The sequence below is a fragment of the Silurus aristotelis genome (assembly GCF_946808225.1).
Source record: "Silurus aristotelis genome assembly, chromosome: 12".
NCBI classification, from domain to species: domain Eukaryota; kingdom Metazoa; phylum Chordata; class Actinopteri; order Siluriformes; family Siluridae; genus Silurus; species Silurus aristotelis.
Window position 1 is genome coordinate 14,424,002 of NC_139585.1, and position 27,567 is coordinate 14,451,568.

General features: G+C 35.4%; 3 protein-coding genes and 1 long non-coding RNA gene across 4 annotated transcripts; 3 read left to right on the top strand and 1 right to left on the bottom strand.

The window, feature by feature from the left end:
• Positions 1-919: 919 nt before the first annotated feature.
• Positions 920-7,842, top strand: birc5a (baculoviral IAP repeat containing 5a). The gene is made up of 4 exons (XM_083555941.1): positions 920-1,147; positions 1,330-1,439; positions 4,609-4,726; positions 7,715-7,842. Exons 1-4 carry the CDS (start codon positions 1,040-1,042, stop codon positions 7,805-7,807), a joined length of 429 nt encoding a protein of 142 aa, XP_083412067.1. The 5' UTR covers positions 920-1,039; the 3' UTR covers positions 7,808-7,842.
• A 374-nt stretch (positions 7,843-8,216) lies between these two features.
• Positions 8,217-14,420, top strand: tmem235b (transmembrane protein 235b). The gene is made up of 4 exons (XM_083556358.1): positions 8,217-9,275; positions 9,410-9,469; positions 9,674-9,811; positions 13,613-14,420. The coding sequence occupies exons 1-4, from the start codon at positions 9,104-9,106 to the stop codon at positions 13,846-13,848; spliced, it is 606 nt and encodes a 201-aa protein (XP_083412484.1). The 5' UTR covers positions 8,217-9,103; the 3' UTR covers positions 13,849-14,420.
• A 1,934-nt stretch (positions 14,421-16,354) lies between these two features.
• On the bottom strand, positions 16,355-27,097 carry tha1 (threonine aldolase 1). The gene is made up of 7 exons (XM_083555917.1): positions 26,638-27,097; positions 23,501-23,584; positions 21,957-22,045; positions 21,502-21,687; positions 21,203-21,340; positions 18,203-18,395; positions 16,355-16,732 (listed from the first exon to the last, which is right to left on the bottom strand). The coding sequence occupies exons 1-7, from the start codon at positions 26,903-26,905 to the stop codon at positions 16,425-16,427; spliced, it is 1,266 nt and encodes a 421-aa protein (XP_083412043.1). The 5' UTR covers positions 26,906-27,097; the 3' UTR covers positions 16,355-16,424.
• On the top strand, positions 26,611-27,412 carry LOC310734211. Its single transcript, XR_014535994.1, has 2 exons — positions 26,611-27,238; positions 27,311-27,412. It is a non-coding gene; the product is annotated as an uncharacterized lncRNA (long non-coding RNA).
• The last annotated feature ends 155 nt before the right edge of the window (positions 27,413-27,567 follow it).

Here is a 27,567-nt window from a genome sequence, read left to right on the forward strand (position 1 = left end):
TGCTGTTCATGATATTAACAGCACAAGTTGATAATGTGCATGTGATCATATATTCTGGAGCACAAGGTTGTGATGTGATGTGTGTGATGTGTGTTATGTGTAGGCTTTGCTAAAAAGATATGTTTTTAATCTACACTTAAACTGGGAGAGTGTATCTGAACCCCGAACACTGTCAGGAAGACTATTCCAGAGTTTAGGAGCTAAATGTGAAAATGCTCTACCGCCTTTAGTGGACTTTGCTATTCTAGGAACTACTAGAAGCCCAGAGTTTTGAGATCTCAGGGAGCGTGACGGATTGTAGCGTGTTAAGAGACTGGATAGATACATGGGAGCCAAACCATTTAGTGCTTTATAAGTGAGTAGCAGTAGTTTGTAGTCTATTCGAAACTTAATAGGAAGCCAATGTAGGGACGATAAGATAAGATAAATAATAATATTTATTATTATTATTATTTTTACTTTAAACACAAGTAGTAGTTTAAGTACTACAGTAGCAGTGTGCTGTATTTGTAATGTTTTTATTAATGAAGTGTAGCATTTGCATAAAAATGAATTAATTAAAAGGGCTTGTCACATTTTTTTCTAAAAACATTATAATGAAATTCAACTGATAAAACTCAATGATCTCAACTATCTGCCATTGTCACTTTGTAACTACATTTAAGATTTCTGTACTTGTATGTATCTCTATTTTCCCCTTTCTGATTAAGTAAGAATAAAATAATAATTCAAATATCTGTTACTGATGTAAATTACATTTTAAAAAAATTTTTTACAATTATGCAATCTTATGCAGCTTTAAGATCATGGTTTTATTTTTATGGTTTTATTTTAATTGACTTTTTTCCTGACAAATTTGCAGCAATTCCACTAGATGTCGCTGTATTTTCGGCGTGCATCTGCGCATGCGTATTAGATGTCTCACCTTAACCAATGAAATCGTGCGTATGGAAATTTAAACTGTACCACTAAGCTTCCTCGTGTTCGTTTGTTCCTGCGAAAAGACGATTAATTAATTAGTTTAGTTTCCTAGTAAACTATGTGTAACATTAGCGATGAACCGACAGCTTTATATTTTTATGATAACAGGCTTTTAACCTTTAATGCTTGGCCATTTCAGGAAGACTGCGTTTGTACTCCAGAGAATGTAAGTACATTGTGTCGGTAACAGACACAACACAATTCCGATGGGTTTCAGTTTTCAGCTGTAATATAAGATGTTTATTTATACACATATGAATGGGGTTTGTGTTAAGATATGTTTGGTAGGGTTTATTTTTTTACTGTGGAAGGAGTGGACATGAAGGTTAAAGGTTCTTCCTGTTGTAGATGGCTAGGGCAGGATTCATTCATGTGCCTTCTGAGAACTGTCCTGATATCGCCCAGTGCTTCTTCTGTCTGAAAGAGCTGGAGGGCTGGGAACCAGAAGATGATCCTGAGTAAGTAAAACACCACCTTCTGCACTATCTATCACTGTCTACTGACCTTTATGGTAATGATCTTGATCTTCTTAATGTTTTAGTATATTGCAGGTAAAGGTCATGATTTTGTGTTCTCAGTGTTACTCACTGTAAAACCTTTTGTGTAACCCACCTCTTAACCCTAGGGGTTCATTTAATTGCTGTCCTAAGCAATAAATCTAACTTCCTGACAAATAAATGGTGAATTTGGCTGGTGATTGTCTTTTTAATTTAAAACAGTTGTAAATTACTTTTTCCCCTAATACAAATATATCACTCAACAATCAATATAAAACTGACTTATATGAAACAGTTCTTATTTATATTTTAGCACATGAGCTTAGAATTCACAACCTTGCCAAGCTAGAACAATTTAGAAACAGAAAAGAAATATCAAAAGCCCGGAATGACTTCAGGTAATACTAATTTTTAGAAGGAAACCCGAACAAACTCGGCACCACGAGTCCATGACGAACTTCATCAATGCAGGATGCAATGCGAATTGAACAACAGGGAAAAGAAAAATACTTAAAGCATACAAACCAAATAAAACGAGGCTTGTGCCCTTACACTTTGGGCCTTAAATTGCAAAGAATATACTTGGTCTCTCAATGAAAACACAATTTTTAGCACACAGTTCACATGCCACCTTCCCCTTCCTCTTCGTGTAACTAATGAAATGATGCAACCTTAAAGAAGCTCAAAATTAATTGTCCCACCATTATACACTTGCATAAAATATTTGTCGGTGTATATGAGACCTTTTGAACAATCAAATAATGCTGATGCATAGATTAGAAATAAAATATAATACATACATTTTTAATATTCTGCATTATTAAAACCCAAGCATGTTTTAGGGGTCCTTACATTTGTACCAAATATTTTTTTAAATGTCCAATAACATTACTATTAAACCATAGTACTGGACTGGCTGACAGTAATACACACTCTTAAATCTGTTGACATTATGATAGTAAACACAGACCTACAAGGAAAATTCACAAATACAAAATACTTATTGGACCTAAATGTCCCAAGACCTATACCATATGTTATATACCTGTCCCAAGCTATATAAAATTTATAATTTACAGATTTATGTATCTCTCTGAAAATGTAGCTAGTAAAAGCTTTTGTTTTAAAATGTAGTAAGAAAAAAAAAAATTATATATATATATATATACATACATACATATACACACACACACACACACACAGTGAGGAAAATAAGTATTTGAACACCCTGCTATTTTGCAAGTTCTCCCACTTAGAAATCATGGAGGGGTCGGAAATTGTCATCGTAGGTGCATGTCCACTGTGAGAGACATAATCTAAAAAAAAAAAAAAAAAACAAATCCAGAAATCACAATGTATGATTTTTTTAACTATTTATTTGTATGATACAGCTGCAAATAAGTATTTGAACACCTGAGAAAGTCCATGTTAATATTTGGTACAGGAGCCTTTGTTTCCAAGTACAGAGGTCAAACGTTTCCTGTAGTTTTTCACCAGGTTTGCACACACTGCAGGGGGGATTTTGACCCACTCCTCCACACAGATCTTCTCTAGATCAGTCAGGTTTCTGGCCTGTCGCTGAGAAACACGGAGTTTGAGCTCCCTCCAAAGATTCTCTATTGGGTTTAGGTCTGGAGACTGGCTAGGCCACGCCAGAACCTTGATATGCTTCTTACAGAGCCACTCCTTGGTTATCCTGGCTGTGTGCTTCGGGTCATTGTCATGTTGGAAGACCCAGCCTCGACCCATCTTCAATGCTCTAACTGAGGGAAGGAGGTTGTTCCCCAAAATCTCGTAATACATGACCCCGGTCATCCTCTCCTTAATACAGTGCAGTCGCCCTGTCCCATGTGCAGAAAAACACCCCCAAAGCATGATACTACCACCCCCATGCTTCACAGTAGGGATGGTGTTCTTGGGATGGTACTCATCATTCTTCTTCCTCCAAACACGTTTAGTGGAATTATGACCCAAAAGTTTTATTTTGGTCTCATCTGACCACATGACTCTCTCATGGCTCCTCTGGATCATCCAAATGGTCATTGGCGAACTTAAGACGTGCCTGGACATGTGCTGGTTTAAGCAGGGGAACCTGCCGTGCCATGCATGATTTCAAACCATGACGTCTTAGTGTATTACCAACAGTAACCTTGGAAACGGTGGTCCCAGCTCTTTTCAGGTCATTGACCAGCTCCTCCCGTGTAGTTCTGGGCTGATTTCTCACCTTCCTTAGGATCATTGAGACCCCACGAGGTGAGATCTTGCATGGAGCCCCAGTCCGAGAGAGATTGACAGTCATGTTTAGCTTCTTCCATTTTCTAATGATTGCTCCAACAGTGGACCTTTTTTCACCAAGCTGCTTGGCAATTTTCCTGTAGCCCTTTCCAGCCTTGTGGAGGTGTACAATTTTGTGTCTAGTGTCTTTGGACAGCTCTTTGGTCTTGGCCATGTTAGTAGTTGGATTCTTACTGATTGTATGGGGTGGACAGGTGTCTTTATGCAGCTAACGACCTCAAACAGGTGCATCTAATTTAGGATAATAAATGTAGTGGAGGTGGACATTCTAAAGGCAGACTAACAGGTCTTTGAGGGTCAGAATTCTAGCTGAAAGACAGGTGTTCAAATACTTATTTGCAGCTGTATCATACAAATGAATAGTAAAAAAATCATACATTGTGATTTCTGGATTTTTTTTTTTTTTTTTTTAGTATGTCTCTCACAGTGGACATGCACCTACGATGACAATTTCAGACCCCTCCATGATTTCTAAGTGGGAGAACTTGCAAAATAGCAGGGTGTTCAAATACTTATTTTCCTCAGTGTGTGTGTGTGTGTGTGTGTATATATATGTATGTATGTATATATATATATATATATATATATATATATATATATATATATATATATATATATAAAATATAAAAATTATACACATACTTTAACATAAAATACTGATGGAAATCACTTATCTGAATTGTATGCCTCATATTGGGGTTGTTTGTTTCATGAGCTTTCTTTTATAAAAGGATGTTTTGTTAACAAATCTAAATATCAAAACATTCCATATCAAGTTCCTGTTTTTTATTATTTTTCCCCCCCCCCTTTGTTTTATTTTTTCTTCATTATTTAGAAAGGAACATAAAGCACATTCATTAAGCTGCAATTTTATTGCATTGAAGAAACCTGTGGAGAGTCTGACAGTGGAGGAGTTTCTCAGGCTTCAGAAAGAGAGGCAGAAATTTATCATTGTAAGTATTAAGATAAAGCTAAACTCGAATGTTGCTTGCATACATGATCACAACATAATTTCCAATATTTCTGATTGATGTCTATACAAAGTATTATTTCCAAATTTGTTCACTCATATTGTAGTGCATAAGAATTTGATTGGTATAACACTGTTTTCAAACAATTCGCACACGAAACCATATGTATTCATATGAGTTCATATGTATTTACAGTGCAGTGCTTTCTACTCTGTGAAACAAAAACAAGAAACAAAATTTTTTTTATCCCCCTACTGTTACAAATGCCCTTATTAACTTATTAACTGATTCTTTTAGGTGATGGTTTTAAACATAACAGCATGTGTATCTTGTTCTAATTATGCTTTCTCTAAAGTGTTTACCAGACATTTTTAAGCTATTAAATGTAAGGTTTTGAAATGTATGCCTTTCTGAATGCATGCTACTGCCTACTTTCACAGAAGAACATGTGTATGTTATGTGCCATCTTTCTGTAGGGTAGAACGATTCGTTATGGCTACAGGTGTCTAAGAATTTAAAGGTTTTAATAAAATTCAATGCTGTGTCTTTTATCTAGAAAATGTGCGCTGAGTATACACGGTTCAGTATGTTGCTCGGTCCTTAAGTCACAGTTCAGTTAAATTTTGTTACATTTATGGATAGAAATGCAAAACATAATTGCTTTTTTTATTTTAATTTTTTTTATTAACACATTAATTTATATATATATTTTGCAGTAAACTTATTAGTTTGGTTAAACTGAGTGATTAATTAAATTGGCACAAATTGAATTTACCGGTATTAAATAAAATAAATAAATAATTCAAACGATGTTAATAGTTTTTCTTCAGACCCCATTTGGGTAATAGAGAATTATTTGTATTTTTTCATTAATTTTTTTTTAAGATGTGATCTTAACTGTTCTACTTACTTCAGCATACTTTTAACAAATGTCTTCATTCCTTCCATCATAGTTATTCATTCATTACCTCAAGATCTTGTAATTGTCAGGATTTTCTCCTCTTAGGAGAAATTCTTGAAACTGTACATAAGTTTAATAATAATTTTTAAAAAATGCATTTAAAGTGCCAGGTGGAGACTAAACAAACTTGAGGTCTGCCACTTAATACGTTCCTGGGGGTAGACTTGGGTTCTAACTATGTTCCACAAATCAAAAGGATTGCATTTGGTACACGTGTTGCAGAACCGAAAGCCCTGACCGAAGAATTTCAATATGAATACATGTACCTTTACACCCCTACTAAATAGTAATGATGCCAAATGGTCTATTTCCTATCCAAAAAGTATGATATGCCCCCCTAAAAGACTTAATCATTAACAGCTTTATCCTGGTCACTGTCTCATCAAAGCCTATCCTACTACCTATCTGCTAGGGCTGCAACTAACGTTTATTTCTGTATTTAAAAAAAATAAAAATTTAAAAATTTAATTATATATATATATATATATTTTATTAATTTTTTAAAAATAAAATTTTTTTTTTAATGATAATTGCTGATGGCTGTTATAATTATCAATATTAATTATATAACATTGTTTTAACAATAGACCAAATATACATTTTGTTCATGTGTGAATATATAAGCATCTATAATATATAATTAATTACCTTTTCTATAATAATTACATGATATGCATAAATTAAATATACAAACATTAAAAACAAGCATTTGAACGCAGTAAAGCCACAGTAAATCACGTTTGAAAACAAGTTGAGTGAAGTTCACTGTTGTAGATGAATGATCTACAAAAGTTGCGACACTGTACAAATTGTGAATAAAAAGGAATGCAATCATTTACAAATCTCATAAACTTATATTTTATTCACAATAGAATATAGATAAAATATAAAATGTTGAAAGTAAAACATTTTGAAATGTCATGCCAAATATCTGCTCATTTTGGATTTCATGAGAGCTACACATTCCAAAAAAGTTGGGACAGGTAGCAATCAGAGGCCGGAAAAGTTTAATGTACATATAAGGAACAGCTGGAGGACCAATTTGCAACTTATTAGGTCAATTGGCAACATGATTGGGAATAATAAGAGCGTGTCAGAGTGGCAGTGTCTCTCAAAAGTCAAGATGGGCAGAGGATCAGCAATTCCCCCAATTCTGCTGCAAAATATAGTGGAGCAATATCAGAAAGGAGTTTCTCAAAGAAAAATTACAAAGAGTTTAGTTATCATCATCTACAGTGCATATCATCCATAGATTCAGAGATTTTGAAACAATCAAACAAAACCATACAGTAGCATTCCTGTATGTGATTCAGTGCCGTCTAAGGGACCCAAGATCACGGGCATCCAGTAATCTAATCAAAATTTGATTTGTCTGATTTGATTACTGGATGCTCGTGATCTTCGGGCCCTTAGACGGCACTGAATCACATACAGGAATGCTGCTGTAATGGAAATCACAACATGGGCTCAGAAATACTTCCAGAAAACATTGTCGGTGAACACAATCCACCGTGCCATTTGCCATTGCCGGCTAAAACTCTATAGGTAAAAAAAGAAGCCATATCTAAACATGATCCAGAAGCACAGCCGTTTTCTCTGGGCCAAGGCGCATTTCAAATGGACTGTGGCAAAGTGGGAAAACTGTTCTGTGGTCAGACGAATATAAATTTCTTTTTGGAAAACTGGGACGCCATGTCATCTGGAAAGGCACCATCAATGCTGAAAGTTATATCCAAGTTCTAGAACAATATATGCTCCCATTTAGACGTCGTCTCTTTCAGGGAAGACCTTGCAATTTCCAACATGACATCGACTAATTGTTGCAGCCCTACTGTCTACACAAAGTACGATTAAACACTACAGTTAGTCACAGCATTTACGGATGGTGCTGCAAAATACAATTTTGTATTTATGCTCTTAGCTTTGTCCCTAGTTGGCTGGTTGCTTATGGCATGAGTACACACTTATCTTTTTTTCTTTCCTCTTCCCTCTTCCCCTTTTCCGAATAGAAAAAGATGTGCGGTCAGGCCGTTGAGAAATTTGAAGAAGCTGTGAAGTTGAAAAGGGGGCAGATTCTCCAGTCTGCAATGGGTGAAGAATGAAGATAAAGATCCTTCTGCTATTATTTTTCACAAGACATTATTTCCAGTTGAATTTGTATTTAATCTCTTGCAGGTGTTTGTGTATATATGTATATAGCTTGTCTCTGTGGACTTTATTTGTATTGAATGTTGGAATGTTTGGGAGTTTTTGTTCTCTCTAGTAAATTAACTTTTTGGAATCTTCTGCAATGTATGCACCAGTGATTATAGTTGGTTAATAAGACAAATATTTTGCCTGTTGACATGACAAATATTTTAAATAAACCTACTAGTGTGATGTATATGATTGTGGACTCTTGACTATCCCCAAACAGCTGCCCCAAAGCTGGAAGCACACTGGATTTGCTTAGAAGGGTTTTTGTTTTGTTTTGTTTTGTTTTTGTAGTATTACAGTTTCCCCGGTGTGTTCCAGCATGATTATGTCCCATCAAGTGAACTCCATACAGATATGAATATGGTTGTAGTGGAAGAACAGAAGTGACCTGCTGAACCCCAACAAACAACTTAGATGAAGTGAAATGCTGACTACACCCTGGGCTGATATGATCCTCTGACTTGTGGACATGCATTTCTTCAGTGTACCCAGAAAAATAAAGACTACTTTAACTTTAAACAGAGGGAAAACTCTGGAATGATTAAGCTGGTATGAGTGTGATTGATCAATATCCACAAACTTTTATATATGCTGTATTTTGTAGATTAGCCACAAGTATGGCTTTGTATTGTTGAGCAGTTCAGATTATGCTTGATCAAAGAAATCATTTTTAAATTCATGCACACACTTTCATGTTGACATTTTCTGCATGTTTTTTTTTTCTAAACTGAAATGTTTCTTTTGCATTATTTAGACAAATCTAAAGTTAAAGCAAATTAATTAAATCTGATCACTCCGAAAGGCGAAGACGGAGATATTTATTAATTTTTCTCGGGACCCGATGCAGTGAGCGATTTAGTGGTTCTGTTTATGAATATGCTCGTTTATTCAGATTTAATGCCTCCAATTGGCGGACAGTTTTGCGGACACTTAAGCGTTTTCTATGACGTTATCATGCAGACTCTCGGTGTTAACGCGCCAAATGATATTAAATTGCTTTTTTTTTTTTTTTTTGTAGTATAGAAGGCTTTGAGAGGTGGTGCTCATTATCGCTGTGAATGACGCCTTGTTTCTCCGCCTTGCATGGATTCGTCTCTAATAAACATATTGCATAAAGACCAACTTTAGTGCACTTCATTATTCTGCATGATAAGCACCGGTTTGTACTTTTCTTGTAATAATAATCGGCTTCATTGGTCGCAATGAGAATTGGATTTGGCTCTGTGGTTCTCGGCGCTGGATTAAGCGCAATTCTCAGCTTCAGCTTTCTGGCGCTCTCTATCGGAACCGAGTACTGGTACATTATAGAAGATCAAAGAACGAATAACACAGAGCCACAGCACGTGCATTCTGGACTTTGGGGAGTGGCGATTGGTAAGGCAACTTTTTTTTATTTCTTCAACATCTGTCCAAAAATTATTAGTTTTTTGGTTGTAGATTAATAAATAACTTGGAGGGGCTTGTATAATAAAGCATAATTATTTCAGTGGTGATGTGTTTGACTGCAGATGATCAGCCCATCATAGGAGACCCGCCAATATTTTCAGAGTCAGAAAGGCATATGCAGAGTAAGCTTTTTCTCATATGGAACTTTTATTACAATGTATTACTGCAATACATTAAACTCATTTTACTGTCAGTCACATCACTGATAAACATGCTTTCTGCTCTGATGCTCACATACAGTATAAACAGGAGTTATATGCTGTACTTTATGCTTTTTGATTTTGTTTGTAATTGTCAGTAAGCAGCTATAATTCTCCTTCGTGCAGATATGCATAATGTGATTGCTGTCCTGCTGCCTCTCAGTCTGGTGCTCTTAGTATTTGGAGGAGTATTTGGCATTGCCAGCTCTCTAGCCCGGTGTAGACTTCTCCTCATGGGAACTGCATCCTATTTTCTTCTTTGCAGTAAGTTTCAGCTACATACACATTGCATGCCCTTCATAGAATACTGTTGTTTTTAAATAGCCGATTTATAGTTTGTGCCATTGCTGGTTTTCGGTTAGGCATGAAAGCATATGACTGCAGAGAGCAACTCATCATAATTTGCCTTCTAAGGCAATAGTTGTCTAATTACAGTAGCATCTTCTATTTTCTAATTGCTTCACATTTCCATGATATTTTTTATTAGAATAGTGCCTTTGCCGGCTAGCTGGAAGGAAACCAAAGAGTGAATTGGCTGTTTTGATATGTGTTTTGGGACTAGTGTTATTACAGTGCATTATCTTTTAATCCTATGGGCAAAATTAACAGCTTTATTGAAATCTTTTTCCTCTAGCTTGAACATTAGAGTGTAAGGAGGGGATGAAAAAGTGAGGAGAGTTGTACTTCTCTTGAACATTTTTGTAATGTTCCAGAGGTGTTTCAAGCGTAGCCTTACTAAATACATTTAGTAATTCTGCATTTCATCAACCAAAAAAAAAAAAAAACTTGTGCATCTCAAAAAAGACACAATTTAAGTATTTTGATTCAGGAGGTGAAAATATGAGTTGTTTAGGTGTCCAGCCCTTAAAAAAATAAACTGTAGATACAGACTGTCTGCTTTCTTTAAAAAGAGTTCCACATGTGGACCATTTCCATTTAAAAATAACTTTAATAACTTTCTATAGACATGCTATGAATACTGCAAAGGCATTTCTTACGACTTGGATATTCATTAAACCACAACTATAATAAATTAGAAATTAACATCCTGTAAACATCAAACCAATATTTAAAGGTAAATGGGAAGAAAAAAAAAACAGCTAAGGGTAATGGCAAAATGCCTGATTAAATCTGAAAAACATGCTAAAGTAACTTGTAAACAGTTTATTTGTTCACTATAAGAAGAGTAAAAAAAATTGGTAATCTTTAACTGTGTCTCATTAAGACATGCACATATACATTTTGGAGATGGATGATGGCCATCCAGCATTAAACATGTGTGTAAATAGGACCATTTGTTTACAAAATCCCAAAAATGTCAATGTGTTTAAACAGTTGTGTTATGCAAATCCAATCAACTGTAAAAATGTGTTAATTCTGTGATATAATGTCCTGTATGTTATTCAGTTACTTTGAAGCATTTCTCGAATCATTCTTAGTATTTACATACCAGAAAGTTAATTTCTCAAAACAATTAGTACAAACAGCACCACGAAATGGATTACTTGCAAAAGTCTGTACTTTTCTCAAAATTCTGTATTTGTGTAAATTCACATTTTATTGTCTTTAGAATAATAAGTCCTTTTGTCATAGTTTAGAAACAAGATAAGTCGAATTGTTTAGTCATGTCAATATGACAATGTACAGTTTCAGTATTTACTGATGTAAACTACAGTTTGGATTACAATTATTTAAAATGCCAAAGTCTTAATTTTTTCTGTATGGAACACGATGTGGTATCAAAAAGATTTAAGTCTAGTATTGTAATACACCAACAGAGGGCATTGCAGGGCTGCTCGCAGAGTCACAGGGAGCCCCAACCTTCCTAAGTCAGTGTGCCAAAAGACATCGTCCTGTGTACATCAGGAGCTGTTGCTATTCTGACCACATGCATTACCACATCTGCGATTTCATCATCTTAGAACAAGGTAGAATGATGACAACACCGCTGTTACCAAACTCTCCTCAAAGTTTCTCACCAGATACATGATCTCACTTTCACACCCAAGCTTCATGCGTGATTTGGCTCCGGCAAACTTTACCCCCATTACTTTAAGATAAAGATCCAGCTCAGACATCGCCATATTGACACCATTGTGGAGATCCATTGCGACTAGCGGAATGTGCTTGACTTGCTTCTGACATATTTCAGAAGCGTCTGGAATGCTGGGAGTGCTCCATTGCTGTTCAATGGAGACTATTTTGAAAGTGACCGTCTGTAATCGTAGATAGTGATTTATTTTACGTTTTGATACCACCTTGTATATAAATTTGAACAGCACAGATTTACACAATACTGTATGTGGGATATTGATTGCAAAAGCCCGGACAGGATTCACTTTTACTGTACTGTACTAGTGTTTATTTGCTTCCTACTTTTTCATCCAATTTTAAGATGAAGATTTTAGGATTTTATACGTGTGTACGTGTGTGTGTGTGTGTGTGTGTGTGTGTGTGTGTGTGTGTGTGTGTGTGTGTGTGTGTGTGTGTGTGTGTGTAAATGACTGATCAAATTTATGTGTACAGTTATGCTCCTTGAGCTATTTTCTATCATATTTATTTGTAAAATCACTTTTCAGACCAAACAGATCAACTGTAAATAAATTAGTGTTTTCCTAAAGCACAGGATGATGTTGGTTGTGATTATTAAACTTGTATTTTCAGTATTTAGCATTTTAAGACCTAATGTCTGATTGCTAATAGGATATAATGTCATCAAAAACACACATGCACAGACAGTATTGTTTGGCAGAGCAAATTAATAATTCCAATAGTCTATTTGTCTTTTTTGTTTCATTTTGCTAATTAAAACCTGCATTTATTTGACAATTTATTGCATATTAAGTTTATGTACTTATTCTGTCTCATTTTGTAAGTGCTTAACTAGATGCGAGTTCTGACATTACAGACCTGCAGTGAAATGCACTAATGTTGATTAGTTCTAATACCTGCTGTCTGACAGTTTCTGTGCTGTAGTAACGGGCCAGTATGAGCTCTTCTCCCTACAGTACACGTGAGTGCAGCTCTAGAAACCTGGTTTAAAGCTTTTAGCCCTTTTCTATTAATAAGTGAAAAACCATCTTATCCGATTGTTTTTGTTTTGTTTATGACCCAGCATACCACTGACACCAGCATTTCCTGAATGTGATCATTAAACTTGTAGATGACTGCTAATTTAGCAGAGTAATAAGTCGGATTGAAGGTGGGTGTATCTGCACCCATGTGGCTCAGAATAAATGTAAGTTAGTGATAGTCATCTAAATCAGATTTTGAGCAAACATTTGTGAGATGTGCTTCAAGCCTTTTAAAATACTCTTCCAATGCTGTACAGATTTGTTGGATACCAGTTTCGCTAATAATTTTGTCTTTGACATCAATGTCAAATGATCAATATCTGCATTTGATTTAAGGCCCAGTGGCTAATAATTCCTGGATCTGAACTAATACAAATAAACACATTTACAGAAAATTACTATACCTTATGTCAAGACCTTAATTATATTTTAATGGTTTATAACAAAATAACATGGTAAAATCCTAATGGTGTTAAAAAATAAAGCAAGATATTAAACAATTGCAAGCATTGATATGCCTTTTTTAAACTGGGAGAGCCTCCTCTAGTAAACAGAGCTTTTAACAAACTGTCAAGTAGATATTTTTGACTGTACTTATAGCCTTCTCTTCAGAAAGAATAGCTTAATAGAGTTAGTGTTTAGCATCAGGTTGGGAATTACGGACATTATACATATGCTTTAGGTGGATGCTTTTTTGTGGAAAAAATTGACACCCCTGCTTTAGGGTTAATAGTAAAGCGAGAGAGCGTGTCAGTCTGTAGTCAGTCATTTTTGAGGTGTGGTGTTAGTGATGGGTCCTTAAATGCAAAACGGTTTATGCAAAAAGCAATTGTAGCAGACTGTTTATATTAGTTCATGTCTGAACATGTTTCTTTTGTTTAAAAAAATATAGTGATTATGCCAACTATTTTAGGAAAATATATCAAATTAAATTCCAATGTAAAAAAAACTGTGTGATCCTCACATACTCCATATGTCTGTTTTTCCTTAGGTCTTCTCACTCTCTCTGGTGTAAGTCTGTATATCAGTTATTCCCAGAAAGCTCTGGAGGAGACAAAGCTAAGAATTGGGTTGGAAAAGATGGCCATGGTTCACACATCCTTTGGTTGGTCAATGGGTTTGGCTTGGCTCTCCTTCATTCTGGAAGTAACAACCGGTCTTCTCCTCTTGGTTTCTGCCTGGATGGTCCAATTATCCCAGTACCAGGAGACTGTATCCCCTATATAAAATTCAAACCTCCAGAGTGCCAGTGCAAACAATAAGCATGTTAAGGTACAGGAATTATCATATGCAGGGGTTTGCTAAGTTCAAAAGCAATACTGCTGTCATTCCAATAGTGTCAACATCCCTTTATTTATTTTACTTGTCTTAACTGTAAAGCACAATAAGGATAACTCTATGGTGTTGTTTTTCATTACATACTTTATTTGAATTATATAATTTGGTTGAATACTAATTAAGAAATATGTATTTTTGTCCACCAAGAACATGTACATATATTAAATTAAAACAAAATTATGAACACCTTATTTTTTTAAGGAACTAGGTCCTTTATTTTTTTTCCCATTTTACCATCCTCCTAATTCAAGGTCTTTATTATTAAACAATGATTTTATCAGCAATGGTCAAGTCAACATGGTGAGACTATTTTTCCCATTTTAAAGCATTAAAAACAATAACAAAGGAAAGATCCATTAAAAAATCCTTTTTTTTTTAAACATGTAAGCACAGAATGTACCAGTCCACACTGAGTTGTAATTTTGAGAGATGTGTTTTACCTGTTGTGCTTTACATTATTTTACATAACGTCATTTTTTTTTAACTGTTCATACATAAAAGCATTTTCATATATCACATATATCATACATATATAAATTTAAACTAGTATATTCATTAACAGTATTATATATGCTTATTCACATGATTGTAGCTTTGGAACATTGTTATCTTGGTGTACCTTGTTGCCATGGGCAACGATTCTTCTAACCATCAAAGTTAATTGAATTCCCTACACACCCAAAGTGTATTTAATTAGAAAGCAGATACAGTGCATTACTATTTATGGACATTTTGTACATAGAATTTCATTTACTCTGACACTTGTAAAGCTCTATTTTTTCCCTGCAGCTGCTCTCAAACGTTGTGACTAGTGTGTGGCTCAGGGCTCTGGTTTGAGGTGCAATTTCCCCCTGGTAATTTGGACAATCCATCTCCAGGATATATATGTGTGTGTGTGTGTGTGTGTGTGTGTGTGTGTGTGTGTGTGTGTGTGTGTGTGTGTGTGTGTGTGTGTGTGTGTGTGTGTGTTCATGGAAAATACATGTGTTACATGTATTTAATATGCAAACCTTAGTGACAGACTAATTATTCCCAAAAGAATAATGCATGACAAAATGTGCTACAGGATGATCTTATTACCAATGGAGATTTAGATCTTTTATGTATTATATAACATTGGGGTCAAAAAAGCCTAGAACTTTACTAAAAATCTAGGATTTTTTAAATCAAAATTGATAAGCTGAAGTTTAGAATTTTTAAATATTCAAAACAAAAAGTGATATCTTGAAAATATAATAGTCAATATTCTGATAATAATATTGTGATGTGGACCATGTTAGCTTGGTTTACTCATGCTTAATTTCTTCTATTAAAGCATGTTTTAACACAGTCATATACCATACATGCCACCTTGAGTGCACACAGTTTTACTTAAGTTGTCATAATCTAATTTCTAATGAAAATTGTGGTATTAAATTAGAAAAGAATGTAGACCATTTTTCATTTAAATATATATATTTCACTTTGTTGAGGGTTTTTCTTTGGACAGATTTTTAGACAATATCCAATATATAAACCATGGAGATTTATCTTTTAAAGCTTACAATAATATTCATAAGTCATATATTATATTGAAACCAATACTATTCATATTATACACTTACTTTATCAGGAACACTATTCAGCCAATCATGTGGAAACAAGATTGCAGATACAGATCAAGAGCTTCAGGTGATATTTATATCGAACATCAGAATAAATAAAAAAGAAAGATCTGTGACTTTATCAATGGCAGGGTTGTTAGTAGCAAAAAGGAGAGTTTGAGGTTTTCAGAAACAACATTTTAGGTTTACACAAAATGATGTGGAAGAAAAAAACTGAGAGTGAGCAACAGTTTTTTTAGGTTGAAAAGCCTTTCTGAACAGTTGTAAAATGGCAAGACTGGTTTGAGCTGTCAGTGTGGCTAAAGAAACTCATAATTCTCTTTACTACCACAGTGAGCAGTAAAGCATGTCAGCATGCACAAAACATCAGCCCTTGTGGTAAATGGGCTTATAACAGCAGAAGACCATTTTAAGTTTCACCCCTGTCAGCTAGGAACAGGAGTCTGAGACTATCATGGGCACAACCAAACTAGGCAGCTGTAGAGTAGAAAGATTAGAAAACATATCACCTGGTCCTTTTCCTGTCTAGTTTATAGGAGTCTGTGCAAATAAAATACTATCTAGCAACCAAAAATAGGATACATACATACACATACATAATAATGTAAAGGATTTTATGTTTAAACTATTGCTTTTTTTTTTTAACAGACCAATTAAACAATGTGTAAAATTCTTTAATAATTTTAAATTTACATTCACAACTGTTATCAATTTAGACTGAAAGATTTACAGGCTTTATGTAATATTAAATTACTAAAGAAAAAAACCTATTCCAATCAAAATATTAATTTACTTCAGAATGCCTCATAGCACTTCATGTAAAAAGGAGGGAAAAATAATGATTTAATTTTCATCCTTCCTTCATCTACCTCTTACTGATTTTAAGTGAAACTGCTGGGCCACAAACTGGGCTTTCTTTATAGCTAGCTGAGTGTCCTCCTCACCGATCCCAAGGTGCCACACAGCTCTCACCGTACCCCCGACGTGAGGGAACATGAGCACACGTACACCCTGGTTAAGAGCATCAACCTCCTCCTCGCTCACCTCCTCCATCAGCTCACAGAAACGAGTCGGATTCAGCCCAGAATTTCGCAAACCGAAACGCAATATGTTAGTTTCAACAGATGCTAAGTCTACATGGTACAAAGGAGGATCGCATTCCATCAGAGCTGTGAAGGAAAAAAAACTTTATATTAGATACCTCAAAGGAAATATTTTATGCTGTGTTTTAGCAATTTTTCCTGCATGATATTGTAAAACAAGGAGAATGTCTAATGGATTAAATCTGGTTTTCTGAATTACAAATTATAAACACACCTGTTTTACATATCAGTACTCCTGTTGCAAACTTGTGTTCATTTACAGTGAATATTTAAGCCCAAATTAATTACTGGTTGACTGGCTGGTGACAACCACATCGTCCTTCTATTAAAAATCACTTTTTTTATTTTTTTAAAAAGTTGACTTTTATTCGTCCAAAGTCTTAATTCTACATCGTCAAAAGGTATTCTAGCAAACCATGTGCCTCAGAATTTGTTTAAAAATGTCTGGTTGTAGAGGTGGACATACAGTACAGACCAAAAGTTTGGACACACCTGCTCATTCAAAGAGTTTTCTTTATTTTCATGACTATGAAAATTGTAGAGTCACACTGAAGGCATCAAAACTATGAATTAACACATGTGGAATTATTCATTCATTCATTCATTTTCTCCCGCTTATCCGTAATTCGGGTCGCGGGGCAGTCTAAGCAGGCCCCCACCTTCGACTGCTGCCCAATCCTCACAGCACCGTCCCTTATGGTCCCTCCTGCAGGTGGTGAGCCCACAGGAAGGCGGCCCCACGTCACTCCGACGTCACGGACCTTGATATTTCCCTCATAAGGGACCCCCGGAGCATAGAGGGTTAAGGGCCTTGCTCAAGGGCCCAAGAGTGGCAGCTTGGCGATACCAGGGCTTGACCCCCAGACCTACCGATCGGCAACCCAGCGCCTTAACCGCTGGAGCCACCACTCCCCCCATGTGGAATTATATACATAACAAAAAAGTGAACTGAAAATATGTCATATTGTAGGTTCTTCAAAGTAGGCATCAAGAGAATGCCAAGAGTGTGCAAAGCAGTAATCTAAGCAAAAGGTGGCTACTTTGAAGAACCTACAATATGACATATTTTCAGTTGTTTCACACTTTTTTGTTATGTATATAATTCCACGTGTTAATTCATAGTTTTGATGCCTTCAGTGTGAATCTACAATTTTCATAGTCATGAAAATAAAGAAAACTCTTTGAATGAGAAGGTGTGTCCAAACTTTTGGTCTGTACTGTATAGTGTACTTTTGGATGGATAATGGTTGCTTGAATTGTTAATGTGTCTAACACTTAACAAATGAGCAACAAAGCAAATATTGCCCAAATTTGGACTATAACAAATTGCCTGAACTGCTGTATCTTTGTGGTAAAACGTTTTTAATCAGATCCTTAAAAATAAGTAGCTCTTCTGAATTTGACCATGGCAATTAACTAAAGCAATACATTACTAAGAGGGGAAAAAGTAGTCCCAAGTTGCTGACAGGCAGTGAAAGTCTAGACATAATTAGAATACATGTATTTAAAGTCATGGCTCTGAGGGTCATACATCACCTCTGGCAAAAGTCTGGGCATTCCTGTGGTCCTCCTCCAGTCTAGCCATCATGTCCAACAGGGCAATTCTTCCAGCTGCTGCTAAAATCCCTGACTGCCGCATTCCACCTCCCAGAGCTTTACGGGCACGCACTGCTCTTTGGATGAACTCTTTAGACCCAGCAAGTATGGTCCCAGCAGGTGCTCCCAATCCCTTTCAAAGACAGCCTATGAGTAATGATTGCTAAAATATAGTTTGTTGAAACAATAGTGCATTAATGCTAGGTTTTATCTCCTTTGCAATTTTTCCCACTTATTCTCTAGAATTATCTGTTCTATTTTTAAATACATTTTGTGTCATGTATATATGTACGTGCTTTGGTGTCTTCCTGTGTTTGGCATCTATGTTATACACACTTACCTTGATTGTACAGTTTCAATAAATATACTGTTCGGGACTATAACTGGTATATTTCCACTGACCGAGTAGACGGTGGTTGACAAATCACAACAGACGGAGTACACTCAATAAATGGATGTCTAATATTATGTATCGGAATATGTTATTGTGTCTCAGTATAATAATATATACGCCACTTTATTAGGTACACCTTACTCTAGTACCGGGTTGGACCCCCTTTTGCCTTCAGAACTGCCTTCATCCTTTGTAGCATAGATTTAACAAGGTACTGGAAACATTCCTCAGAGATTTTGGTCCATATTGACATGATAGCATCACGCAGTTGCTGCAGATTTGTCGGCTGCACATCCATGTTTGTAGCCTCAGTTTCCTGTTCTTAGCTGTCAGGAGTGGCACCCGGTGTGGTCTTCTGCTGCTGTAGCCCATCTGCCTCAAGGTTTGATGTGTTGTGCGTTCAGAGATGCTCTTCTGCATACCTTGGTTGTAACGAGTGGTTATTTGAGTTACTGTTGCCTTTCTGTCAGCTCGAACCAGTCTGGCCATTCTCCTCTGACCTCTGGCATCTGCCACTCACTGGATATTTTCTCTTTTTTGGACCATTCTCTGTAAACCCTAGAGATGGTTGTATGTGAAAATCCCAGTAGATCAGCAGTTTCTGAAATACTCAGACCAGCCCGTCTGGCACCAACAACCATGCCACGTTCAAGGTCACTTAAATTACCTTTCTTCCCCATTCTGAACACGGTTTGAACTGCAGCAGATCGTCTTGACCATGTCTACATGCCTAAATGCATTGAGTTGCTGCCATGTAAATAGCTGATTAGAAATTTGCGTTAACGAGCAGTTGGACAGGTGTACCTAATAAAGTGGCCAGTAAATGTGTATATACTGATCATTCAGTACTGCAATATATATTTTTTCATTTGTTTTATAACTATTATTTAAGCTAAACTAATGATATGTGATTTTAAAATATATAATGAAGCCATGCATTAAGAATATCTGCAATCGTTTGCATTTCTTGGGTAAAAGTACAGTTCCAAAATATATTGAATGTGCATCTGTCAGCATTCAGAAAAGGATTTATATTAAAGAACATGAACTTGTGTAACTGAAATGGAAATATCTTCACTGTCACCATGCCTCTAATTTACATTAAGTTAAAAGTAAGTTCACTTCAGCTGCGAGAGTATATGGTCGATTATGGATGGTAGCTCCTGATTATAGGCAACAATGCAATTTAATTGCATTGTAAAAAATATATAAGTAACCATTGTATTTATTATCATTATCATAATACAATGTTCAAAAGCCAATAATCTTCATATCCAAAAATGTTTTGCTAAAATCATTTAAGTTAATTTCTTTTCCTCATGAATGTACACATAGCACCCCATGTTGACAGACATTTTTGCAGATTTATTAAAAAAGAAAAACTGAAATATCACATGGTCCTAAGTATTCAGACCCTTTGCTGTGACACTCATATATTTAACTCAGGTGATATCTATTTCTTCGGATAATCCTTGAGATAGTTCTACACCTTCATTTGAGTCCAGAAATGTTTGATTATACTGATTGGACTTGATTAGGAAAGCCACACACCTGTCTATAGAAGACCTTACAGATCACAATGCAGCATAAAGTTGTAGAAAATCAACCATCACTGCAGCCTTCACCAGTTCGGGCTTTATGGCAGAGTGGCCTGACGGAAGCCTCTCCTCAGTGCAGGACACAGGAAAGCCCGCACGGAGTTCTCCAAGATGGTGAGAAATAAAATTATCTGGTCTGATGAGACCAAGATAGAACTTTTTGGCCTTGATTCTAAGCAGTATGTGTGGAGAAAACCAGGCACTTCTCATCACCTGTCCAATACAGTCCCAACAGTGAAGCATGGTGGTGGCAGCATCATGCTGTGGGGGTGTTTTTCATCTGCAGGGACAGGACGACTAGTTGCAATCGAGGGAAAGATGAATGCGGCCAAGTACAGGGATATCCTGGACGCAAACCTTCTCCAGAGTGCTCTGGACCTCAGACTGGGCCGAAGGTTTACCTTCCAACAAGACAATGACCCTACGCACATAGCTAAAATAACGAAGGAGTGGCTTCACAAAGACTTCGTGACTGCTCTTGAATGGCCCAGGCAGAGCCCTGACTTAAACCCAATTGAGCATCTCTGGAGAGACCTAAAAATTATTGTCCACCAATGTTTACCATCCAACCTGACAGACCTGGAGAGGATCTGCAAGGAGGAATGGCAGAGGAATTGGTTTTTTTATAAATCTGCAACAATGTCAACATTTCTGTGTTTTTCTGTCAATATGGGGTGCTATGTTTACATTCATGAGGAAAAGAAATGAACTTAAATGATTTTTGCAAATTGCTGCAATATAACAAAAAGTGAAAAATTTAAGGGGGTCTGAATACTTTCCGTACCCACTGTATATATTTCCCAAAATGTTAACTATAATCTGACCTCAAGTTTAATCAAAATCTTGGTACTGAATTTAATTAACTTTTAAATGATCACACTGTAAAATGATAGCAAGCAGTCATCATAAAGTTTAACAGCAGACACTTTCAGTGAGCAGGGCTCTTACCTTAGAAAGACACACACTGACTGTGTGGCAGTGTTTCAGTATGACAGAGGGATGCACATCCAGTGCCACTGCTGCATTCATCAGCCTAGCACCATCGATATGCACAGCAAGTCCATACTTATCTGCTATAGAGCGCAGCTGGTGGAAAAAATGTTGCAGTTCTGACCATGTTAATAACATCAGGGAATTCATTAATTTATCAACAGTCTTTGCTAATCTGTCATTCAATTTACAAACTGATTCAATTTAAACTAAAGTGTAAATATTATAAATGAATTTTGAAATACAATGATTTTAACCTGCTGCAGGAAGGCGACAGGGAGAACACGCCCACCCATGATGTTATGTGTGTTTTCTAAACACACCAGGCGTGAGCGGGGATAGTGTACATCAGGGTATCCATGGCGGATCTTTGATTCCAGCTGCTCCAGATCAAATGTTCCATCAGCCATGGTTGTGAGTGTGGTGGAGTGAACACCAGCAAGCTGGAGAAATGCATCAGAGCAGGTGCCTTTCATTAGCCAAGACATGACAGTCACACACTCAGATCATTTGGCATACTTCAAAAAAAAAAACATATGTAAATCTGCTCATACTGCAGCAACAAAAGAAGCAAATTACAGGGTTAAGGTCAGTTTATTCAATTATCAATCTACGAATTTACTGTTTTATATTTCATCAAACATGCTGAAAATCAATAACAAAATTTAACACGACACAAAAATGTATGCTCTCCTCTCCATGTGATCCATACCTGTGCACTCCCTCCTTGCTCAAAGATATGCAGATGAGAGAGATCCCCAACTATCATCTCATCCCCCCTCTCTCTGCAATGGACCATGACTGAGAGTGAAAGACAGTATAGAGAGTCTGTATAGGCAGTCAGTGCAATATAGCAGATTTTGTACTAGATAACAGCAGCATACTTGTAAAAAATAATATATATATATATATATATATATATATATATATATATATATATATATATATATATATATATTTATTTATTTATTTATTTATACTGTATATATATATATATATATATATATATATATATATATATATATATATATATATATATATATATATATATAAGCCTGGTGAATATTTCTCCAAAAGAACTGAATGTGTAAGGAGCTGTATACATCACAGTATATGTAAACATTACAGAAGTTCTGAGTAAAAGGCATTTGTAAAAAACTGATAACAGCAGTATGACAGTAGTACAAAAAGACTGTAATGTGTAAAGTGCAACAGTATCAGATTTAATGAATTTGTACAGGTAACAATTTTTAAATAGGTGTTTATAAACAGGTCCATTTCTGCAGAGTTCTACAGAGTATAAAGTGTCTTATGTGCAATGAAGTGTGGGGTGAGCTGTAAAATAGCTTAGTGAGAGCTGTAAAGGTTTAAACATTAAGTTTAAAGTACACCTGAAGCAGAATGTGATTTTCAAATAGGTAATTTTTTTTGTATCCTGTTTCTGTTTGAATGCTTTAAATAACCCTGTTCTTTTAATTATCAAAAGATGTGTATTTTAATAAATATATGGTGAAAAATATCTCACATGAATTTATGGGCAAGCAATTTATTTTATATTACAGTAAACTAAAGAAATTAACTGGTTAATCATTATTAAAGACCAACAAACTACACTGCTGTTTAACAAAGATACTTGCTTTTTAAGCAATAATAATTTCATTAGGTTAAACATTACATGCAAAGTGCCAAAGAATGACTCAAGCAGAAAACCTTACCTTGCTTTGCAAACTGCACACAATCACATTCAGAGGCAAATGACAAACACCTCACCAAAAATATAATAAGATCAACTAGTCTGAATCTAACCAAATCTAACAAGTTCAGTTTGGGTCATTTGAGGGGCAGTGTGTAGTCAACAATGGAATGTGCTTTGCTATACATAATATAATTATACAATGAGAATAAAATATCATATTTTATAAATATAAATATAAATATAAATATATATATATATATATATATATATATATATATATATATATATATATATATATATATATATATATATATTATTGTATACAACTGAGCAGGGATTTTAACTCACGACTAATGAAGTCCAACACCTTAACCATAAAAGTTTAGCAAGTCAACCCAAAGGGAAAAATTACTGGAAAATGGGAGAAATGATTTCTATTTAATGTAAAAGATACCAACTGCATAGTTAGGAAGTGTCTCTGCCAAACACCTATGTGGATGTATAGTCTATCTGAGAGAAACAAACAAAAAAAAAGAAAGTGTTTATTTTTACATTGTTACCTGCAATTAAATTGCTCATAGTTCCTGTGGGTACAAACAAAGCTGCCTCCATGCCAAACATATTAGCTGCCACTTCCTGTAGTTCTGAAACAAAAATCTTCATTAAAAACATACACGCACACATCAGTTTTCAAATGAGAGATTTGTAACACCTATATTTTGACACCATACTGTAGGTCTGATGCTGTTATAAAGCAAGTGGTAACAAGAATTATCTTGTTTTGCAGACATGACAACAAATGGATTAAAAAAAAAAGTTGTGTTTATTAATTAACAGAATGAAGTAACAGAATAGTTAGTGTTGGCAAATCACTGTGGTATAAGAGTAATAACACACATAAGGGTAAAAGAAAAACATCAACTTCAGGGTGGTAATGGCTAGTGGTCGACCGATATGGGATTTTTAAATCCCATATATTTAAAATATTCCCATATTTTTTAATTGTCAACATGAAACCAATATAATACTGTACTATAATATGTAATAACAGTAAATTAGAAATTTGGTGAAACTCAATAAACATTTATTATGCATAATATTTGTAAAATATTTCCTATAAAAATATTTACTAGTTAAGACATTTGTACAAATTAATAGTTTTATTGCAACTTCACCTTGTGTCTGCTAAAACATCTACAAAAATAAATATTCATATAATCTAAACAAACAAAACAAGTAAGGTAACACTTCAGTGAACATGTTTACACTGTTACAGCTTCCATTTTCATGTCACTGCAAATATTGTACTTTGCATTCCCTGCTGTTGGTTCTGGCAATACACACAAGGGAATTTTTTTTTGTCCGGCCATCTATCAGAATGAAAACAAAACACACTGTATTTGAAAGTGTTCAATGTTAATTAAATGTTAACTAGATTTATAAAATAAATAATTGCAGCTTCTTACTGCAGGTTAAATATATCAATTAATGAACAAATCAATATTCATAAATTAATATAAAAAACAGTATGTGTAATTCCATGTATTTTATGTACAATACAGAATTAATAACAAATCTCATACAGTTGGTTTACAAAGTATATTTATGACTGTTTTGTTCTGCTTGTCTGTTTGGTTGTAAAAATAATATGAGCCTGCTGGAACAGTGCCTTGTTTAAAAGTAACTGAGAACAACAGGCATATCTGAGGAAGAGCCGGTTGTGGGATTTTTGATTAATTGTAAGGGGAAACATGTTTTCATATCGGTTTGATTTCATTCATATCTAATGCGTGTCCTCCACGGGAGCTACTGTTGGGCTGCGGATCTGACGTCTCATGGTACTGTTTTAATAAGACGTCACTGCAGAGTTTTATTATATGACACAACATTCAATACGACAGCGTTATATTAGTGAGAGAAGGGCGATTGGGGATTTTAATGTCCGCCAGATGCTAGCTTTACATCTGAGTGGCTTGATTGAAAGAAGTGCTATTGCAAAATATGGTGTTATAAACCGTTTTGAAAAACATTGGCCAAACAGAAAGGTTTATAGGCCAATGCGGATAATAAAAAAATAAATTCTAAATAAATTTCTAAATTTCTAAATCTGTGGAACCCAAAAAATGGCATCGCAAATGTTTAAAATAAAACATCATAAAACATCTCTGGTATTTTATTCTTTGCATAGTATATTTTTATTTGCATGTGGACATTTAGACACTATACCTTATTCTTTGGTGCATAGTTTATGTTTATATATGTTTGTCCAGTACCCTTCACTGGTACTCAGCTCAGTGGTCACATTTGTGATTGGTGCAAAAAAAAAACACACGGTTAAGTCAGCCGCACTTTTCTTTGTGTTGCATGTCTAATCGTACACTTACGGTATGGGTGGTGGGAGTGGTCAAAATAGATGTAAAAACGCTTCATAAAGACGTTTCCGTTATTAAAAAAAAAAAAAAAAAAAAAAAAACATAAAATAGCAATAAATTATTTTTTTATTAAAGCACAAATAATACAATTTCTTGTGAGTTGGTGTAAACACTCTTAAACATCTTTACTGTATAGTGTTTGAGACTCTACAGTAAAATGTAAAAGCAAAATCACCTTTATTTTACCCTCCTTTAAATGTTTGCTAATTCATTTAATTGATCTTTACTCAGAGTGAGCCTGACTATCACTGAATTCATTTTCATGTCGTTCTACTGTACAATGTTTAAGAAACATACAAATCGGTTCATTTAAATCACCATATTCAAACACTCATAAAACATTTTTTTGAGGTTTGCTCAATCTTTCAAATATTTTCAATTTAGAGTCTCCCTGTCTATTAGTAAATTAGTAAATTACTTTTCTCAAAAACTGCACAGTAAAATGACTTGAAATTAAAGACTAATATACAGGGATACTATAAATAAGAATAATTTAAAAGAATGAGCAAACCTATAAAAGAAAATGTTTAATGAATGTTAAAATGTGGAAGATGATTAAAAATGCACTGATGTTTGGAGTGACTTTGCCTTCACATTTCTCAAAAACTCCACAGTAAAATGAGTTGAAATTGTATAGAGTAATAGACAGATACACTCTAAATAATAATAATAATAATAATAATAATAATAATAATAATAATGAACAAACATGTAAAGGAAAGTGTTTTATAAGTGTTTGAATATGGAATATGATTGAAAATGCACTGACATTTTAACTCTTTTTTTTTATTATTATTTTTATAACGGAAACGTCTTTACTTCTATTTTGACCGCTCTCACCACCCGTACCGTAAGTGCAGGATTAGACGCGCAACACAAAGAAAAGTGCGTCTGACTTAACCGTGTATTTTCAAGATGCGGCTTGTTTAACCGCAGGCTGAAAATATAGAATACAAAGGACGATTTACAGACTCCAGCTGTATTAAACATTTAGAGTAGGTGTAGCTGATAAAATGGCAAACGAGTGTAAATAATGGGTCACATTTGTGCAAGTCAACTGTTAATGATTAGAAGTCAAATTAAAATTAAAATCCAATATTTTCGTCGAGTCCTGTTTGAATTGTATAGTAAGAGGAATTGTTGCATATTAAATCATGTCTGAGGTGTACAGCTTTTTCACATCAGCTGACACGCTTTTATTTAGACCTGCTGCCTGAATAAGTGCTAATGTATAGCAAAAAAAAAAAAAAGAGACATCCTCTAACCATTAACGGTTGGGTCTTCACCGAACACATCATCACCGACTCGAGCCTGCGCCATGGCGCTACGCATGGCTTCTCCCGGCTCAGTCACCGTGTCACTGCGCAGATCCACTGTGTGCCAGGCGCGTGAGCCCGAAGCCGCCCTGCTGCTGCTGCTGCCTCCACGGTAAGACCGGATCTGATCCGCTGCACGCAAATAACCACCCGCATGGCGGATTCCCCCTGAAACCCAGCGGAACTTAACACAGCAGACAAGTGAACGCAGTAACATGATCAAAACGATCCATATAAAAGCTACACTTTACTGTAACACTGAACTTTGTGTGGCTGCTTTCGATAATCATTCACCATAACCTATAAGTGGACCCAGACATGCACAGTGGCGCGTGAATCATCGATCATCAGCGTTGCCAAATCGACCGATCGATTATTTTCATAAATAAATATTTTAGGGGGGTCCCTGGTGGTCTAGTGGTTAGGATGCGGCGCTCTCATCGCTACGGCCCGGGTTCGCTTCCCGGTCAGGGAACCAACCCCAGCCACTCTCAGTGCCGGTCCCAAGCCTGGATAAATGGGGAGGATTCCGTTAGGAAGGGCATCCAGCGTAAAAACGTGGCAAATCAAACATGCGGATGATCCGCTGTGGCGACCCCTAACGGGAGAAGCCGAAAAAAAGTTTAAATATTTTATATGGACGCGAACTGTCGAGTCTAAAATTGTCTATTCTGTTTATTCTGATATTTTTCTGTATGGTAAATATCAAAAGAATGATATTTTTTATAAAATATCATATAAATTACATTTTACTTCTATCTAAATAATTCATCAAATGAATGAACAAAAACCTCCGTGGTTTTATCCACCTAATCTGGTAGTTCCGAAAAAATCAAATCGTACGATACGATACTTACGATACTTCGAGTCAATTATCAT